The sequence below is a fragment of the Melospiza georgiana genome, chromosome 1 (assembly GCF_028018845.1).
Source record: "Melospiza georgiana isolate bMelGeo1 chromosome 1, bMelGeo1.pri, whole genome shotgun sequence".
Taxonomy (NCBI): Eukaryota; Metazoa; Chordata; class Aves; order Passeriformes; family Passerellidae; genus Melospiza; species Melospiza georgiana.
Genome location: NC_080430.1, coordinates 26,462,727 through 26,482,530, shown reverse-complemented (window position 1 = coordinate 26,482,530; position 19,804 = coordinate 26,462,727). Strand labels below are relative to the sequence as shown.

The 19,804-nt window shown below is 38.0% G+C and overlaps 1 protein-coding gene across 2 annotated transcripts in view; it reads right to left on the bottom strand.

Annotated features, from left to right (window-relative positions):
• Positions 1–19,804, bottom strand: part of GLCCI1 (glucocorticoid induced 1) — a 53,104-nt gene that overhangs the window by 17,388 nt on the left and 15,912 nt on the right. Inside the window, exons 2-4 of one of the 2 annotated variants that reach the window (XM_058020535.1) lie at positions 16,175–16,326; positions 8,114–8,200; positions 103–219 (exon numbers count right to left, since the gene is read on the bottom strand). In XM_058020535.1, coding sequence (XP_057876518.1) covers positions 103–219; positions 8,114–8,200; positions 16,175–16,326 — 356 coding nt within the window. The remainder of the gene's footprint in view (positions 1–102; positions 220–8,113; positions 8,201–16,174; positions 16,327–19,804) is intronic. The other variant, XM_058020545.1, reaches the window with a different exon arrangement.

Here is a 19,804-nt window from a genome sequence, read left to right as displayed (position 1 = left end):
GCCACACCAGAGAGCAAACACAGGGCAGATGGGAAGGCTCAGCAGGCTGTTCAGCCAAGGCTGCTGAGGTGGGAGGCTGCTGATGTGAGGAGCTCCCCTTACCTGAGTCTGACTGAGTGCTATGTGGTTGCCATGGAGCGGTGACTGACGTTCCTTCTCTTTGCTGTGCCGGCTGCTCGCCTTGCTGCGCTGCAGCTGCTGCCTCAGCTTGGCAATCTGCTGGAGAGGAGTTCACTGGTGTGAGAATGAGGTATGAAATGGGTACCTGCTCAAATCTTCACGTATGAAGTGCATCATGGACAAAATCCTCTTTGGAGGATTTTACAGGCATATAGGATTGCCTTTCCTTGAAGTATGAGCATTAAAGCTTCTTTCTGCTTATCAGATACTTACTCCAAAGCATCTGCCCCATTCACCAATCTGAATATGACAACAGGCTTAGTTTATTTATTGAATTTCCTCATTTATATCTGATGCAAATAAAAGCAGTCAGAATGACAATTTGTAGCATCTTCTAATCTGTAACTGTTTAAACTGGGGACTTTAAAGCCTATAGTTTAATTTGTTTGATCTTAAACCAAAACAAAGTTTTTTCGTGACAATTCATCATAAAAGAACCTTCACAAACAACTGGCACTCAAAATGCACTGTTCATCTTGGAGTACTTATCTAATACATTTAATAGCACTTCCCTGCAGGCAATATTACCACAGATTCCTTCAGGCAGACGGAATTATCTTTCCTGCTGTCTGATGCAAAGATATCTAATCAAAAGTTACATTTTAAATGTCAAATGCAACTAAAGCCATTATCCGTTTGACCTGCTCCTTAACAAGAAACCAAAGAATTTCATTTTGGGATTCCTCTACTTATTTATTCCTCCTGGGAAACTTCTACATGAAAGAGTACTTACCTCTATAAACATTGTCTCAGAAGTTTAGACTGTGTGCAAATTCACACAACAGGTACAGACACTTCCTTAAAACTGGATAATTTGTTCCCTTAGGCTCAAATCCCACTATTCCTCATGCTCAGCACACTGGAATACAAGGCCATGCATGGCCCCATTTCATTTTTAACTCAGCTAGAGACATAATTTTTAAAAACCCAAAGGGCAAGTAAGGAGAACGAAAGCACATGGAATTCATCCATCAGCTGGAAACTAACCTCTCCTTCTGAGTGACAACTCACAAGTACATGCACTCTGTGGTTATTTCCAGGTAGTTAAATATATCACTGGTACTCTTGCAAAGCAACTCCATGTCAGAGAATCACTTCACATCACTCCTCACAGTGTCAGAGATGACAGTGCTTGGTGAAGAGGTTTGGATGGAGCTCTGCTGCAGGCTGTGAACTCTTCTTTGTGCTGTTTCTGGTAGCACTCACAGAAGAACAATCTATCTTTAAGGCTTCACATCAAGTTTTGCCACAGGTCATTACCCATATTTAGAGAACTGCTACCCAGAAATGGCTGAATACTTTGATCTTTAAACAAGACAAACAGTTCAAGAGTTCCAAAAGGGTCTGTGTGTCGAATATACCCAGAACAACAGAGCCCTAATACAACTGCATTACTTACACAGATGAGCTACATTTAGAGAACTGGGACACTAAACTCTTCACCAAAGGTAGAACTCAAGCAAAATATTGCAAGAAACTTTGCAGTCTAAAGAGGTATTTCATGTCTAAAAACAATAAATCCATTTGTCTAGAAATTTCCCCTTCTCCTTGTAGAAGTTAGGAAATCTAACATATAGATGAAAAAACATGCAGGTAACTACTCTGGTAAATATACACACATTACAAATATTTATGTCTTACATTGGAATATTGAAGAATGGGGAGAACTGGGAAATAATCTTCATCTTCCCCTTTAAAAACAGAGGAGAAAAATGATGCCTGGATCAGAAGACAGCTGTGGACAGAGATGGCTGGCTATAAGAATAATCAGAAAGCAAGGAGAGTGCTGCATATAAATCTTTCATTTCTCTGTGCACTTCTTCCTAAGTCAAAAAGTTAAATACACTATTTTGTTTAATTTAGATGAAATACAGTTTCTGAGCTTTCCTCAAGAGAACACTCTGAAAAGAAAATATCTACATAATACCACCTGAGAGATCTGACTGACTGATTTCTGTCACAAATAAGCTTGCAAATCTTTGGCAACATAGCCTCTCACTGCAAAATTTGCACAGTGAAAACTCTAAATGGGAGAGTGTTGATAGGCTGGTATGTCTCTAGGCCAGCCAAAAACCTTGAAGCTCTGATACTGTGAAAGGAATCAATGAATCCCTGGAATTTAGGGGTCTCTCAGCCACCTCAAGAGTATGTGTATTGTGGCAGTCAGTAGGTTCTTGACACTAACAAAGGAAAGAGTGCTTGGGTCACTGAGGAGAAACAGAAGATGGAAAATTGTTGATTTGACTGTGTATCTGGAGCTGATACAATCTCTTAAGCCAAACAAGCAATGCAGCGAAGAAACAGATGTGCCTTCTTAGATTATATATCCTTAGCCCTGAACTTGCAGGACCCTAGCTGTCCATGATGTTGCAGTTACTTTTGGACAAGAAAATGAGAAAGTAACACGGGTTTATAAAAAGGAATCTGCCATTTCCTATTTATCCTGCAGACCTGGGAGACAGAGGCTTGCTGGCACAGACAACCAGCAAGCTGGCAGTGTCAATGAGTACACCAAACCCACTGAACTGAATGATGCTCCATCTCTTCACCAAGGGGAGTCCACAGGCATTCTACCACTTGCTAATCTTGAAATTGCAATAGCTTTTTTCCTTCTACAAGATTATCTTTTAATTACCAATTATTTTCTATCTCAAGCTGAAATAAAGCCACTCCTACCAAGAGCAAATAGCTGTGCTAGCTTCCTCCAAGTTTATCTACAACTTCTTCTCAGGCAGCAGAAAAGTGCCAGAGCACCAAACATAAGCAAAATGATCTACAGTATGAGCTACACTAATTTTCACAAAATAAATAAAATTCATGGAGTAAGAGAAGAGTCTGAGACATATGCCTTGATGGCACCTGTTTTACCAATTATCTCAAAGAAACAGTAGATTCTATCTCCTGGGCACTCAACTGGTGCAGCGAATATGACCTAGGGAGTCTCTGTGCAAAGAAAATGGTGCCAAGTGAGGGGTACCAGGAAAACAGGCATTTAAAGATCCAGCATTAGACCAGATCTGTGCAAAGAAAATGGTGACAAGGAAGTGGCAGGAAAGGAACCATGTGCTGCACTGGGGAAACCAAAGGGCAGTAACAAAACCCTCAATTTTTACCAAGCAGCTGAGAACAGACAGGGTTTGGGACACCACTTCCCCCCCACGCCCAACTGCACGCAGTCTAACATAACTGAGCATCAGTGTGACTGGGGTGTACACATTCATATTAAGGAACATATGCAAATCATCACAAAAACATCTAATCTGTATCCTAGAGCACCCACTTGTTGGAGATATTTAAGCCTTAGCCTTGCACATATGTGCCCTTAGATCCATTACACGTGAATAATTTTTGTTTACCAATTCAAATGCTCTCCCTGCCTACCTAACTTGAAGATGGTCAGAAGATTCTCCATAGAAAATACAGTTATTTTCTTAGAGGATACAGCTGAAAGTAAAACACAGCCAAAACAAATAAAAATCAAGGAATTCATCAAGGAGTAAACCTAACTTGAATGCTATTTCCAATGTTCGAAAGCTATTTGTTATCTAAAACTTTTTTGCTATATTTCAATGTATAAACATATATGGTAGTAAATTTCAAAAAAAAAAAATATTTTAATTCACATTTGGCAAGTACTTTGATGTGACTGCATGGAGAGAGAAAACACAGCACAGATCTATGCACATTTCAAAAAAATTAAGAAAATTTTAGACTTTGCTCTTCCAAATGACTGTAGTCTGCAATGCTGCTGATGCAGTGGAAAGACTCTTCTCTTCACCTATTTTAAAGTAATTTATAAAAAAACCCCACCAACAAAAAACACTGAGAAAACACAAAGAGCAGTGCATCAGAAACCTACACAAAGTCATTCAGGGCACAAAGTCCTTCATGGTTTACTGTCAGCCAAAGGTAAGATGACCATCCAGGATTACTGAACAAACAAGTCAGGAAAATCTCCTATAAATATATTTTTTGTTTGCTAAGTGTTTTCTATAGCTCAAAGCTGTACAACGAATAATATGAATTTTCTCTATACCACTTGTGACATGCATGCAGTCTAATATAACTAATGGCACAAAATTGAGAAATAACCCAATTAGGTCAGTTCTTTACAACACTGGGATAATCTAAATATTCTGGTAATTTTTCCCTTTTGAAGGGACCTAGATGCAGACTAAGATGAAGGAACCTGACACACCCTACCATACCTCTCAAATGCTCACTAATATTTACCAGTCACTAGGCTGCATTTCTACAGCTCAGCCTACACAACATGGTAGCTTCCTACTGCTGATCAAGCCACAAACTCCTTGTTAATGAGTGAGCTCCATCTCATTCATTAAATGTTTGTTAATAAACAAGTTAGCCAATAGGTCAAAGAGCAAAAGAAGCATTAGAAATTCTCCCTAAACCTTTCAATACAATCTTTCAATTGCTATATGAAAGCACATTAGGCATGCAAGCTCTCATATTCAATTCTCTTTTATTCCGAAGTCCTTTTCAAGTACTCTGTTAGAGCAAAAGGGACCTTCCAATGGGGGGCTGCTGCTGTCTGTGTAACAGACACAGCACAGAGAGCTGCTTAGGGGAAGTGAAATGTCAGCTGTCTGAAATATGTCTTTAAAAACCTATACAAAGGAAAAACTAATAGTTTTAAATAAAGGGTTTTTCCCAGTTCTGGGTAAATTCCAGTTCAGGGTAAGCTATAACTAAAATTGTCCCTGAACAACAACAAGAGCATTTCAAACTAATTATTCAGGTTGAAAAGGGAAAAAAATGAGTGTCCAGGATAAAGACTGACCACAATCTTTATGTCCCAGTCAAGACATATATCTACTGAAACAATGTTAAAGCAGTGTGGCATCATCTTAGACAAGTCACACTTAAGACTTCTTAAAATCAAGTAGTAGAGCCCTTCAGAATAAACAAATTCTTTAAAAAGTAGATTTTGTTATGAAATTATTAAAGGAAAGTTTATATTGAGAGCTAAGGACTTCTAAATTTCTAATAGACTCACAACAAGAAAGCAAATATAGATCTATTTTAGTGCTAGACAGCCTTAATCCTGACACACAGCTATTTCAATTAAGGGCAAAGTTTCACTACCCAAACTGAAATCCTTTTTGTAAGTGGCCATTCTGAATTCATTTGCTTGCTTGGATGTTTTCGTTTTAAAATCTTTAAAAAACAGTGAGCAGTATTAAAGAAATTTATTTAATTTTAATAGTACTCAAATTAACCAAGGAAAAAACTAATTTTTGAACTTAAATGCACAATGTTATTTTATCAAAACCTGTAACTATCACACAAGCGTTTAGCTAGTTTACACTACCAATATATTAAAAAAATGCTAGAAATGATTACCATAAATTTTTGCACTAAGAAAACATGAATACAAATTGCTAAAACAAGTCATGTAAACTGTCAACAGCTATCTACTTGTTTACTGTCAAATATTGTAACAAACAATTCAAAATTCTGAGTAGAATGTTACCTACACTACACATAAGAAATGCAGTTGCCCAGGAGAAGGTGATATTTTCATTTTCATTACTTATGCTCTTGCTTTCAGCTGCCAATAGCTTTGTCAGATGTCTACCATGCAACATTCTACTCTATCTCCTTCCCATCAGAGACTTCAGTAGAGGTGCTAGGGCTGTTTAAGAATGTGATTTAAAATGAAAGGGAGGGTGGAAGAGATTTTACCATTTTATGTGCCAAAGCACATTACTTTAAGCTTTTTACCTGCATGGTTCTGTTCTCCACTGTTTTGGATGAAAAAACCAAACATTTGCCTGAGGGTCCTTTATGCTGCAAATGTGCTCCTCTAGTCCTCTGGAAGAATCTTTACATTTGGGGAAGCTTTGGCAAAAAATTCAGTTTGCACATGTTCAAGAAAGATATCTGGAACTGGCAGCTACACTTGTTAACAATTCTGTCTCTCATGGGCTTTACAGTTTGTGTAACCACACTAGGGAATTTCTCCTTCCAGGAATTGGAGGTTAATGCGGCACAAAGAAACCGAGTGCACAGACACTGCTAGTATTGAACAAACACTTAACACCCACCACACAGGCTGACACTGAGGGAAAGGAACACGAAAGAGATAAAATAGAAGCCAAACAATTGGATAACCAGAACTAACAAGGACCTGGAAGTTAAGAAAGTAAGAGCTCAAATAGGGCAGATGAATAGTGGCTGGATGATGCATGAAGTATGACATGGGTTATGAACCCAAGGAACTAGAAAGGTAAGAAAATTGGCCTGAGTAGCTGGAGAAAGGAAAACAGAGGAAGGGGAAGAACTGTATGCTGAAGAAGAAAAGGGGAGGTTTTGGGGGGAACAACCATCGCAAAGTTTGGATAGAAACAACTCTCTTCCACAGAACCCATTTTGTCTACTAACGCATTCTAGCAAAAAAAGGAACTGTGAAGCATATTGACCACACATTTCTTATCTTTCTCTTGTGGTCAGTACACCAAGAGGGTGGGAACCCAGCACAATGGATCACTGTTATCAAATGGCAGAGACTTGCTTACATGCTGAAGGGTTCACTATCACTGACAGCCACAGGCCCGTGGTAAAGAGCTGCTTGTTGCACAAACTGATAGGAAACTGCCAGAGTATGAAGGATAGTCTCTCAGCAAAGGCAAGGAAACATTATCCTAGAGAAACAGATGCTACTCCTGTCTGTATGATCATTTCTTTGTGCTGGTAGGTAAAGTTTAAGCCAAAACTTCTCAGACACAAAACTCCTTCCGCACTTATTTCTGGTCACTTAATCTGTGATTGTGAATGCTTCCTCACAGCTGCAGGTGAAGTCATCCAAGCAACTCAAGGCCCATGTACCAATACATCAAGGCTTCATAAGATGTATTCTGTGAGATGGGAACAGAAAACCCTCTTTTGATCAACCTATCTTTGGCCCAGGACTTCACCTTTACAAATGAGGCTATTGCCACCTGTGGATTGCAAGATTATTCCGTATTTGTCAAATGTGATTTTAAAATTTGAGGAATTAAACTTGCATCACTCCTTCTGACAATTATTCTATCAATGGGTGTCCACAAGAAGAATATATACTGCCTTTTAACTTCTTCTCCTTAGATAACCTATGCATTCCTTCTCATTTTTGAAGGCCCTATTCAACAGAGAGTCAGGAAAGAGCATGCAAAAAGCCCAGAGTATGAGGGAAAAGTTCCATCATGGAAACATGCTGCAAGATTCATTTTTCTAAAAGAAAAGTGGAGTTCTTGAAGAGAGGACACACTCTTCCTGACACAGGCATGAGGCTGAATGTAGCCCCTTATAAGGTTCTGGACAGATTTAGTTACTCAAACTCTGGACAACATGGAGATTACTGGGACAAAAACTGAGATACTGTCATTTCAGCTAAGCTGGAGACCATTTTACTGTATCAACTTTCTCATAATGCAAATCCACTTTTTGTAGATTCTTTCTAGTTGCAATTGTAGTCTACAGCAAAATATTTATGATTAAAGACCATTTCAAGTACTCATACCATTACTGTATCAACACTTTTTTTGTAGAAGTGGTGTCCCCTCCATCTCCAACCTAAAATTTGAACAAAATTTCTGAGCAAGGATATGTGAACATACCATCTGATACTTGCTTCTTCCAGGAGAGCAGTGTTAAAGGTCAGAAAGCTAACTAACACTGAAAAAGAAGCTGGTTCCTCAAGGCTCACTCTGGCCACTCTTTCACAATCAACACTTCATAGTATTAAGGGAGGAAGTCCAACAAGCATAAAATAACAATCACTCTTCAAACAACTCTTAGACTGGGGGTAAAACCTGTTTCAAAAGCAAGAGAGGAGAGGGAAAGGGTGCAGTTTCCTGGACTCCAGATAGAGTTTAAAAAATGTCTTGGGCTTATCAAAACTTGAAAGGCTCCACTGTGCAAAACTTCTCACCTCTTTCAGCTGATCAGCACTTCCCCACGATGCCGAGCGCTGATGGGATCTCTTTTCTGCTCCCTCCTCGGCCCAACAGCTGGGTGTCTACAAAGGAAAAAAAAAAGAAAATATGGTGTACTGAGTTCTCCAGGTGAGAAAAACTCCTGGCACAAATTACTGCCTTACTCTGTAGGCAGTGTCAGAGTTATGTGAACAAATTTCAGAACCCAATATGCAGCACTAATAATCTCAATAAATAAAAAGCAATATAGAAAACAAAGCTTTGTAAACCTGCACTTACAAAGGATGACAACAATGCACATTACTGAAGAAGGAATCAGAGGCTGACAAAAAAACATTACCTGGCTGCTCCCACCGTGCTTTGGCATCCATGTCTACATTTCACTTAGTGGACAGATTTTAGAAATCCACAGCATTAAAAAAACTGTAGAACAAACTCAAGCCAGGATTCACTTCTCTCACCTGTCTTCCTCAACCACTGGACCACAGAACCAATCCCTTCTTGCTAACTCTGACTAGATAAGAGTTTTATACACCATTTATTACTTCTGGCTCCAACTTCCATGAGCAGCACAGTAACAAGCAAGCCTTTTCCAGCCATATCTCAAAGTCTGCAAGTATGGTGACTGTCCTTAAATGTAGGAACTAAAAATAAACCCCAAAGACTGAGAAGCATCAGAAAGCCCAAACTCTCAACCACTATGCTTATTTGCCACAAGGCTATAATGAAAATTGAGGTTATCCACCAGAATTCCTGAACAAGAGAGTCACAGGAACACTGGAAACATCTAAAATTCAGGAAGAGTTTGGGATATGAACTGTATGAAATTCAGTGCTATAGGCACATAAACATAAATCTGTTTATGGTGGGATTTTTTTCCCCAACAACTCCTACTAGTATTAGCTGACTCTTTCACAGTAAGTACACAAGAAATAAAACTGTACCACTGAAAATAACAATTTGTCCATGGAGTTTTTAAGGGAGGGGACCACTGCTAACACTTCTAGGGAGACAAAACCCCAGCCCACAAGACAAATAGGATATAGGATCCACATGCCTGTGGGCCTTGTTCTCATGCATGCAAACCCTGCTCCTCCACAGCTTCCCTTACTCTTGCTTCCCATCTAGGATGTGGAAGCTTCTGTAGTACCCACATGGATGCCAGAGACTGTTTGTTTGGCTGAGGGAGGAGGCTGGGCACCACTCTGGAGAACACCATCAAACCAAGCCCTTCAGCTGGTCCCTGCCCTGCAAGGGGAGCTGGGAGCAGCCCCAGGGCCAGGCCAGCCATGGCACAATCGAGCTCAGAACTGTAACTTCAGAGCATGGGCTGCACCTCCACCACCACCACACTGCCACGGTGCTATAGAGCCTACAGCCCAGCACCTAACCCATCAGTGCTAACATTTCATCTGCTCTGCCTCTGTGTGCTCAGGCCTACAGAACCCTCCTGTGTTTTCTGCCACCCCTGCACTTTCCATGGTTTTGGTGGGGCTTTTTCTCTGTTATTTTTACACCACCAGTAATATTTCAACCAAAGACCCAGCAAGCTGTGTGGGTGACTAGAAAACCAAATGGAAAAAGTCAGTCTTGCAGTTTTTTTCATGACTGAAAAAGTAAATCCCTATATGAAAAGTTAAGAGTTCTGTGTACTTATTACATGGCTCTGTTATAAAATACCCACTTCTGTTAGGGTCTGGAGAAGAAACCAGAAGATAATGTCGTTATGAAAAAAAATAATAAAATCAAATGTGAAAAGTTAAAACAGCAACTTAAACTATGTGAAAGATAAGGCAGACCCTCACAGCCAGGCAGCACTTAACACTCCTGACCCAAAGCAGAGCCTCTGCCATATGCATGTGCTACCTGTGTGTGTGCATCTGCTTGCTCTGCATTTTAACAGAGCCACACTCTAAATAATTACTTGGTTTTGCAGATTCATCTCCCTGAAATCTGTGTGGAAGACATTCTGTTGGGTTCAAATGTTTTTTTAAACATTGAAGGAGCTTGCAGATTCCTACTAAACTAGTAAAAATGGGGAAAATGTTTTCCTTTTTTAAAATCAGAGGCTTTCACAATCTGTTACAATTTACTTTGCAATTTAAATTGCTCTTACAATATTTTACTATATCCCGAGTACAGCTGGAACCATATCCTCACATGACACCAGCAATAAAAAGGCAATTCCAAGAAAATTTATCTTCTAAAGAATGTCTTCTGAATACAGCACTGCTCCACCATTTGGGGAACACCAGGATGAAGCAGAACCAGGCAGTTTGGAGGCCTAAATACTTACCTGTAGTGCAGAAGGGTGTACCAGGGATCACTATAAGCTCATATCCTTTCACCTACAGCTTAATAAACTGAAAAGATATCAAGAATCTAAAAAGCCAAACTGACTTTCTCAATACAGAGAAGTAAACTGTTAAAAACCAAAACAAATATGTAGAACACACAAGCCTGACTGTATTTTTAATAAACAGATATTGATCCAGATAGCAAGAACAAAACACAAAATAACATCAACCCCTAAAGACCTTCATCAACACCACCGCTGACTGCTAGGAGAGAGAGGTGGGAATCCTTATAGTACAGAGGATCTATTCAGAAATCAAAAATAAAAATCAGAAAATATCTATTCACTTAATACTAAATTTTGTACTTGTTCAAGAATGCTTTGACATTCTCTTCCAATGAAATAGCATCCCCCTCGAGACAAGCACTACATGGATGCTTTCAGCCCCTGGTAAACTGAGTCAAGACAGAACCTGCAAAGGATACATACACAGTATACAGGGGACAGACTACCTGTGAACCCCATTTTACCTGCAGTATTAGATTACAAACATTGTATGGTGCTCCTAGGACAGTACTGAAATCAGACAGTGTTACATTTATGGACTATTTAGAGGCAAATTTAAAAAAGAAAAAGCTTTACAAAAATAATACAACATAAGTGGTTACTAGAATATTATTACAAGGTAGTCTTCTTTAAACCCTGGAAATTGCTGCTTGCACTATGCTGTAATGCACATTAAATGAAGAATAATTCTGAAGAAGAATAATTAAATGAAGAATAAATTTGTAACAACAAATCTTTGTATTCAAGCAAAAGCTTTTAAAAAACAAACAGAAGCATCCCAGACTTGTTGTATTCAAACAGAAATTCTGCTTTTCTAAGGTTAGCTTATGTATGAACACCTCATATCTCACTTAAATGTTGTCATTTAGATCACAAATAAGATGGGGGTGTGTAGCACCCACAATCTGTCACATTTCACGGAAATTGTTTTCTCATCTTATTTACAACTTCCACAAAACAAGCCTATCAATGGTAGCCTTCATTTGAAGCTGCAAGTGTACTCTTGAAGTGTTAAACATATGAAAAAAAATAACTTTGAAGCTGGACTGTAATTCAGAATTGTATTAGAAGAAAAATTTCTGAATCACAAACAAAACCACAGTTACTGCACTTCAAGTCGGACAGAGGGTGAGAGTACCTCCCACAGTAAGAGATGTCAGGCACTATCTCTGAAACTGGTAACATTTCAGAGCATCACAGAAGTGATGCACTGAATTTCATGACAAAGGATTAGTCCTGCAAGGCCACACTAAGAAGCTAAGATTTTAGGGGGAGATCCTTGAAAACACTGGATAATGTATGCTGCAGCTACAAGACACGGATCCCTTGTTTTCAAGATGTTAAGGTTTGTGGTCCATTTCAGCTGACACATGGAATAGGACATGCTCAGAATGCCACATCTCCTTGTTCTCTTCAGCCTTCATGTAAATCACAATTACCATAGTTCTAATTCACCCAGCCTGGTAGAGATCAGCTCTTCTTCCAACACATTTGGTAACCCTGCCTTGCTTTTCCATCCATGCCAGGGACATACACCTACATTCTTTCCACTTAGATTAGAATGACTGCATAGCATACCAAGCTACCTAAACCTAAAATAATACTGTGTTACCTTAAGTATCTCAGATCTATTGCCAGCCTTTCACTCCAATTACTACATCCAGCCTGCACTCTGGAATATCTACGTATGTCTATGCTTTACAGGGGAAGCAACATGTTTTTGAAAAACTTCCACATTCAAAAGAAACCCAATGGCAGCACTAGAAGATAAAAACTGATGTGTTTTCAGGTATTTCTAAAGCATTCAAAGGCCATTAGAAACTTTACAAAGAGAAATTGCCTAGTTAGAAGTCAATTTGACTGCAGATGATCACTTAAACATCAGACAGGTTAAGTCAGAATGACAAATTCACAGCTCTATGACATATCTTATTCCCTGTCCTTTCTGCCAATATACATCATTAAAATATCCCACAAAAATCAATTATAACTAATACACCAGTAAAAAAGCTTCATGGAATTGAGCCTCTTTGTTTATGTCTCTTAATATTACAGAAAAAAAAATCTATCCAGAAGAAAAAAAAGTGCCTAAGGACAGCTAGCTACATTAAAGCCTTGATCTACCCATAAGAAAAACATGTTTTAGCCTAAAAACTCTGCATTATTCTCTAGGTTAGAGAGAAATAAAAATTCTGAAAGGCATTTTGCAAACTTTCTTCAGTTTCATTTGTTCCATACCTAATTGCCATATACAATGAGAAAAACTGGATTCCAATATCGCTGGATGTGCCTAAGTCATCAACTGGAAATCACTGGATAATCAAATGCCAATAGGCCATTTGTTTGTTTCTTTCTATTATTTAGATTGAGAAAGACTCCATGACAAACTTTAACTGACAATACTTATGTTATGACATCAACATCATGTTTCTTTTTAATCTCTTTTTTTAATTTTATAAATATGTTTTAAATTACATAGCTACTGCCAAAAAATTATATTTATTAATTCTGACAATTATCCAAATGTTTCTGAAGATTCCAAGGTTAGACAGCCATTTCAACATTGAGTTGTTCTTTACACTATGAAGGGGGAAATACTTCAATGATGAAGCATAAAGAAGTGGTGTACAAAATTGTTCCATCAGTGCTCCCAAAAGAGACAGAAAAATGGGGAAAGAAATTTTACTGAGTTTTAAATGGCCTTAATGAAAAGTTCAGATTTTACACAAGGAAAGGAAAGTAGGACAATGGAGGAACTCAGAAGGGGATCAAAAAGTATACCAACACAAGTAACTTCTTATAATAAGAAGTTTACCTGCATTTCTGAAATACTTAAAACACTACTAAATAAAATTGCATACCTCTGGTTATCCAAAATGTGGTGTTCCTTAAAGATCAGCCAGTTGCATGTATATGCACATATACACACACAAACATACACACAAAATTGTGAGAAATACTGAATTGTACAAATACCACATTGCAGTGTTACAGTGCATTTTTCCAAAAGCAAACAACCACTTCTCTTCTGTACTTTCAGTCAAAACACTCGGGGCAAGTGAGAGACACAGAAATATGAACTGTGGTTCCTTTTCTCCAAGATATGACAAACTAAACAAAGCAGAATTCTGTCTCCCTCCCTTCTATTATGAAGAAGAGGCATTTTATTCATGAGTACTATACAAGCTGAAAGAATTTAAGTGGAAACAAGGATTTGGAATAAAGCTTATTAAAGGCTCATCTGATCACCAAAAAGACCAGAAACTCTCTCTTCTTTAAAAAACAAGAATTCTAAGAAAGTTGGAACAGTCATAATCACCACCTTAATAAAACCGAACAAAATTTGGATTTTAGGTTAACATTTAATTAGGAACAAAATATACCCTTGAAAGAGAAATAATTATTCCACCTACAATGTAGTTATACTGACAACATTGTTCTTGAATTTAGAAGCAAAACAAGAGAGAATTTATTCTCCAATGAAACGTGCTCACACAGAAAAATGGTTTATTGATTTTCATCAACTTCTTTTTATTTAACTTAATTTGCTATGCATGCATCCTATCAACAACTTGGAACTCATCCTCAGGTCTTGAAATTAGATATACTTCAAACAACACAGAGCTCAAACAACAAAAACCCAGACACACACCAAAACGTAAGACAATGTTACAATGTTTTATGATCATCTGCAGCCTCCCTAGTGAGCATTTTATTTGGGGAAAAAAACCAACACAAAGAAAAAACCAAAAAAACACCTGCCCAAAAAAAACCCCCAAAAACAAAAACAAAACCCCACCAAACAAAAAAAGCCCTCCAGCTGGAAATCACTGTGCATATCAATATGCTTGTTCCATTTTACATATTCATAGTCCCAAGTAGTGACTCAACTTAAGCACTGATAAATGGTTGAGTCTGGCACAATTTGAATAAAAAGACAGCTAACAGAATTCCATGCTGGAAAATATCCACAAATGTAAACCTTGAGATCTACCTGCTCCTACTCCTTTGAAATAATGCTTCATTTTGTAATGACAACAGTATGCTTTTCCTCTCTTTTATACTTGATTATGCTGAAAAAGTAAAATTTCAGTTTTAGTTTCTGAATGAGGCAAAGGGAGGCAGTCAAACATTCACATAACCTGAACGCTTACTTGAGCTCACTAGGAAAGCAATTTTACTGCCAAATACTTGGAGCTGAAATATTTATAGAACAGTTTGTTTATCTTTTCTGTAACTAGTGAAAATGCTTGTTTCTGAATGTTTAAATATTCTAAATTTTCTATTCATAAGGGTATTTGTAAAGATTGATATGGATATGCATTTAAGAGAGGGGTTGAGAAATACAGTAACTACAAAGGTTTCAAAACAGAAAGACTTTAAAGGCATAGTATTTTGAAAAGAAGGCATCTTGAAAATAAATCCAGGATTAAGGGCTTTTTAAGTAGATCTTTTGTGACAGTAAATATGACTGCTGTTTTTTGGCTAAAACTTACTGTCTCATTTCAAAATAAGCAGGACATGAAGACAGCCTTTTCCAAAAGTTCCACATTACAGTTTCTAAAAATTTTCTTGGAACATCTTAATCATCAGTTTCTCAAATTCATTAAGTAAGATTTCTGAAACATACAGACCCATTTTTTTTCTTTTCTAAGCATTCTGTACTTATCTTTACCCCATTAAAGGGTTTCCTGTGCCACACAACACCATATTTTAGAGATGAGGAAACTTCTATATACATTCCAACTTGTCCTGAGAAACTCAGAATTACACAAAAGACTAGATTCATAGAATCTATTTCAAGACCCATGATAACTATGGATCAGAATCGTGGCACAAGAGATAAATAACTGATTCAACAACCAAACCTACGTGGCCTGTTAGATTGAAACTAGAACTAAAGAGAGCTAGTTTCTTCTAGTTTCCAATTCAGTTTGCAAGACAAACTCAGATGGCTTATTCCAAATCTCAAAAGTACTGCTGGAAAAAAGAATGCAGCTCCTTTGATAATAACTGGGGAGAGGTGGTTAGAATTATGTATTTTTAATCTGTCTGATAGTGATCATCTTTGCAGGCAACAAGCTCCAGCACAGGGAGGAAGCAGGCAAGAAAGAACATTCACCTTTTTAGCCAAAGAGCACTGGAGCAGCAGAATGCCCCACCAACCTACCTGCCAGAGGGTCCTGCTAAGGACAGAGCCCTGAAGAGAATCCAAGGCTATCACAAGAGTATCCGGCCATGAATAACCTCAGTGGCCTTCCCTCAGTCCCACACACACAGACAAACACACAGTTTTTGAGACTGACAGATTTATTACCATGATTTAGTAAAATCTTTTAGTTTATCAGCCACGGTTACATGGATGCTTTTTCTTAAATAAAACTCAGCAGAATTTTGCATATAGCAGCTTTAAAATAAACCAGATACAAGGCTGAGATTGGTATCTGCTTATTTAGCCTCAATAGATCTGCCCACATTGAGAAAATTATTTCTAACAACTGTTTTCTAAAACCATAAAAATATTATCCTCACATACGATGTTACTGCATTGGCAAAGATTAAAAAAAACTACTGTAACTTATTTTAGGGTTTCATATTTCTAATAAAATTAGGTGAATCCACATTTCTTCAGAATTAAATTGAGTAGACATCAATTATATGAAACATCTCTGTTGTCTTGTTTTACTGCTTTTACCTGAGTAGATTTATCTTTCATACATGAAGGGTAGTGTACATGGGGATCACGTGGCCACTGTCCTGTGAGGTAAGGTCCTGTTATTGTGTCCAAAGAAGAAGTTCGCCTTATGGTACCAGAAGTTCTGATTTGCTGGGATTTTGGCCTGTCCACTGTAGAAAACCAGAACAAAATCAACAAAAAAGTCAGGCTAAATTTGATGTGAAATGTTAAAAGCTAGCTATGACACACAATGGCAAGAACACATCAGAAACCTTTGTCTAAATGCCAAGCTGAAAAGAATGCCATCACATCAAAGCAAATACATCAGACAAAAAAGAAAAACAGAAAAGGGAAAATGTAACAGTTACAAAAACCCCAATGCTTAAGGTGCTCATATCTGCAAAGAACTGGGCTACTTATGATAGCTATGTATTTTCATCAGCAAAAACACCAAGCAAATTTAAATACAGTGATGATGCAACTCAGGGAAGCCAGACATGCAGAAATAGAAAATACAGCATAGCACTTTTTAAGTCAGCTTGCTTAGCTTTGTAAATATTAAAATACAAATCATGAGAAAAATCGTGGTTGTTAAGAGGATGCATGTCTGATTTATCCTCTTTTCCATATTATTTCATAATTTAAATCAATTCCATATTATTTGCAAGATCCCACTGCAGGCCTTAGCAAGCTGAGAGTGCGATTCCATCTTTCCCTCTGACAGAGTGCTGGTCAGAGCAGCTGCCTTGTTTGTTTTCACTCATCATTGTGCCTGCAGTCCTCGACTCCTCCCTGTACTTTTCTTGCCATACACCCAGATCATGGAACACTTTTCCTTGCATTTCACTTGGAGAGCAAAGTGCAGGGTGATTCACAAGATTGATGTGGGAAAGAACAGAATTTTATGGCATGCTCTCTGGATTATCTTTGTCTGCTTTGTCCTTTAGGCAAAATTACTTCATTTTCTAGACTTCACATTAGCCAACCTAAGCCCTACATGGCAGCTACTGGCTGTTCTGCTCACTTCTACTAAAAGACATTCACAAGTGAGATAACTTCCAAGCTAATCACATGCAAAGCACTAATCTGACCCACCAAAAACTTACTGAGTGCTCAGAACCTGAGAGCAGACCTGGTGGCACAATTCTGAGTCCAAACATGGCCACTGGCCTTCACAAGTATTTTCTATTTGTGTATCACCTAGGACTGATGGATCTCAAAAGGCAGAGTCCATCATCAATGTGATATACAGCATTCAGCACAATTAGGGCATAGCTTGCACCAATACAGTATGCTATAGTATGATATATGAAGACACTATTAAACCAGACCATTTTAGACAAATATATAGACTTGCTGAAACACTGCATTAGCTACTCATTTTAGGTGAAGGATTCAAAATAATGCTGTGAATTGGACATGATGTAATGTGTCATGCTGACTTTTACACTATAATTATTCTGACTGCCTTATCTATAAATCAAATCTCTACCATATCTAACAGATCTATCCATAGGATTCCAATTGTGACAAACCTACATTTTCAGAAAGATCCTTGAACTATTAAAAGTAAATAAGTCTGAAATTCAAAACAGAGATGACAAACTTCAAAAATTAAAGTAGTGTTTACATTTGTGCTGAAACACAAGTGTATTTAATGGGTAAAAAGCTACAAAGAATTCTTCCAACCTTCCCTGTCATGCTATGGCACTATGCTACACTCTCAGCCCAAGTTTTGAAAGTTTCTCAAAAAAACACCTTTTAAAACAAGTCAAAACAATACACAAGATAATATTTGAAGATGAGGAACTAAGGACTAAACTCAAGAAAACACAAGCTCAAAAGACATAAAAAAATATATACAACCAGACAATTAGCTAAGGTTTGTAACTTGTTCTACACCCAGAGGAAAGGCAACAGAAATCCCAACATTAACAACTAATATAATGCCATTAAAACTGAAGAGAAATCTACACCACCAAAAATTACTTGTTTTGTTTTTCTATGGGCATTTTGGAAGTGGACTGCAAGACATTGTCAAGCCTTAAAGCTGAGAGAAGAAAAAGTTCCATATGTGTTTTCCAAAGTCCCTACTATTCATCAATGTTTCTCCAAATTAAGCAAATAAACCACTTCTCAACTGCATAAACCAATTCAAGTTAATGCTAATTTAATGCCATCCCTATTCCACCATCATCTGCACTCCCTCCATCTCCTTTGAGATGGCATGCACAGACAGATGTGTGAATTCATCTGGCAAAATAATTCACTGAGTTAAACATAATGAAAACTAAAGCGCACCCCCTAAAGTCATAAACACAGGGTTTTCCCCACTACAGCAGAGTTGGCACAACATAATGGGCAGAAACCACCAGGAGAGCTAGAAGGGCAGCAGCCCTCTGGTCTGTTCAATAACAGTTTTGGTTCCTCACCTCTTATGATGTATCCTTAGAACATAAAAAATAAAGGAGAAGGGATCTATAAGCATGACATTTGAAGGAACTTTTGCAAATTAGCATATGACAAAGTGTCTTGGATAGTAATGTACTCAGACATCATGGGATGCCCTGGAGAGCATCAATGCACTGGACCCCAACAGTGGCAGATCAGGTCAGCTTCAGTAGTTTTCTAAACATTAGAACTGCTCTCAGGGTTTATTTCTTAGTCTTGCTTTTCTCACCTCAGCATATGTCTGGCTTCCCACTACTCTAGGAAGGTACTACATTACAATTCTTCCCAAATTTTCATTACCAATGGAATGTTGATGCTAGTATAATGAATACCCTTCTCCAGCCCAAATCACTTTCTCTGGTTGGAAACTTCATGCTTCAGTTTTCTCAGCGAATCAAAACATCTGAAGTGCTTCAACAGTTCCTGAAGATAGCCAACAGACTTCAGCATTCAGAAAGGCTTCAACAACATGAAGAAATCTCTAAAATTACAGACTGATTTTTTCAAAATTTCAGACTAAAACTCACCTGACAAGGGTATGAATGGATTTTACTGCAGCAGTAAGTCAAAGGATTCTGTTGTTTTAGTGACAAGTGAGATATCTCATATGAAACTCAGCCCTACCTCCAGAATAAGCAAATAAGATCACAGCACCTAAGCAGTGTAATGTTACCTGAGGAAGTCATCTAGAAGTAAGAAAAGCAAGACATATACTTGCAGCAAGGCAAAATACCTCATGACCACTGAGATTAGCTTGGTTGATTAGAGCATGATGATAATAATGCCCAGGTTGTAGGTTTGATCCCTGTGTGGCTGTTCTCTTAAGAGTGGCACTCTATGATGCTTGTGAGTCCCAACTCAGAATATTCTGTGATTCTGTGTTACTTAAAATATGCCACAAGTTTTAATGGCATGTATTTAGGACAAATTGCTACACCATTCTAGTTATGAATGTTCCACAAAGTGACACAATGGTCCACCTGAATGCTACAGCTGGCAAAATTCAGTGTGATTCTACCTCCCAGCAGGAATCAACTAAAATAACCTGCATGAAATCATGATTCTGCATGCTGGATTGAGAGCAAAGAGAATTCTAGTTTTACCACCTAGACTGACTGCAAAAAGGTTTCCATTTCTCTGATAGCAAAATGTAATTCAGTAAGAGCCTAACGTGACAGCTCTTTTGAAAAGGACAGG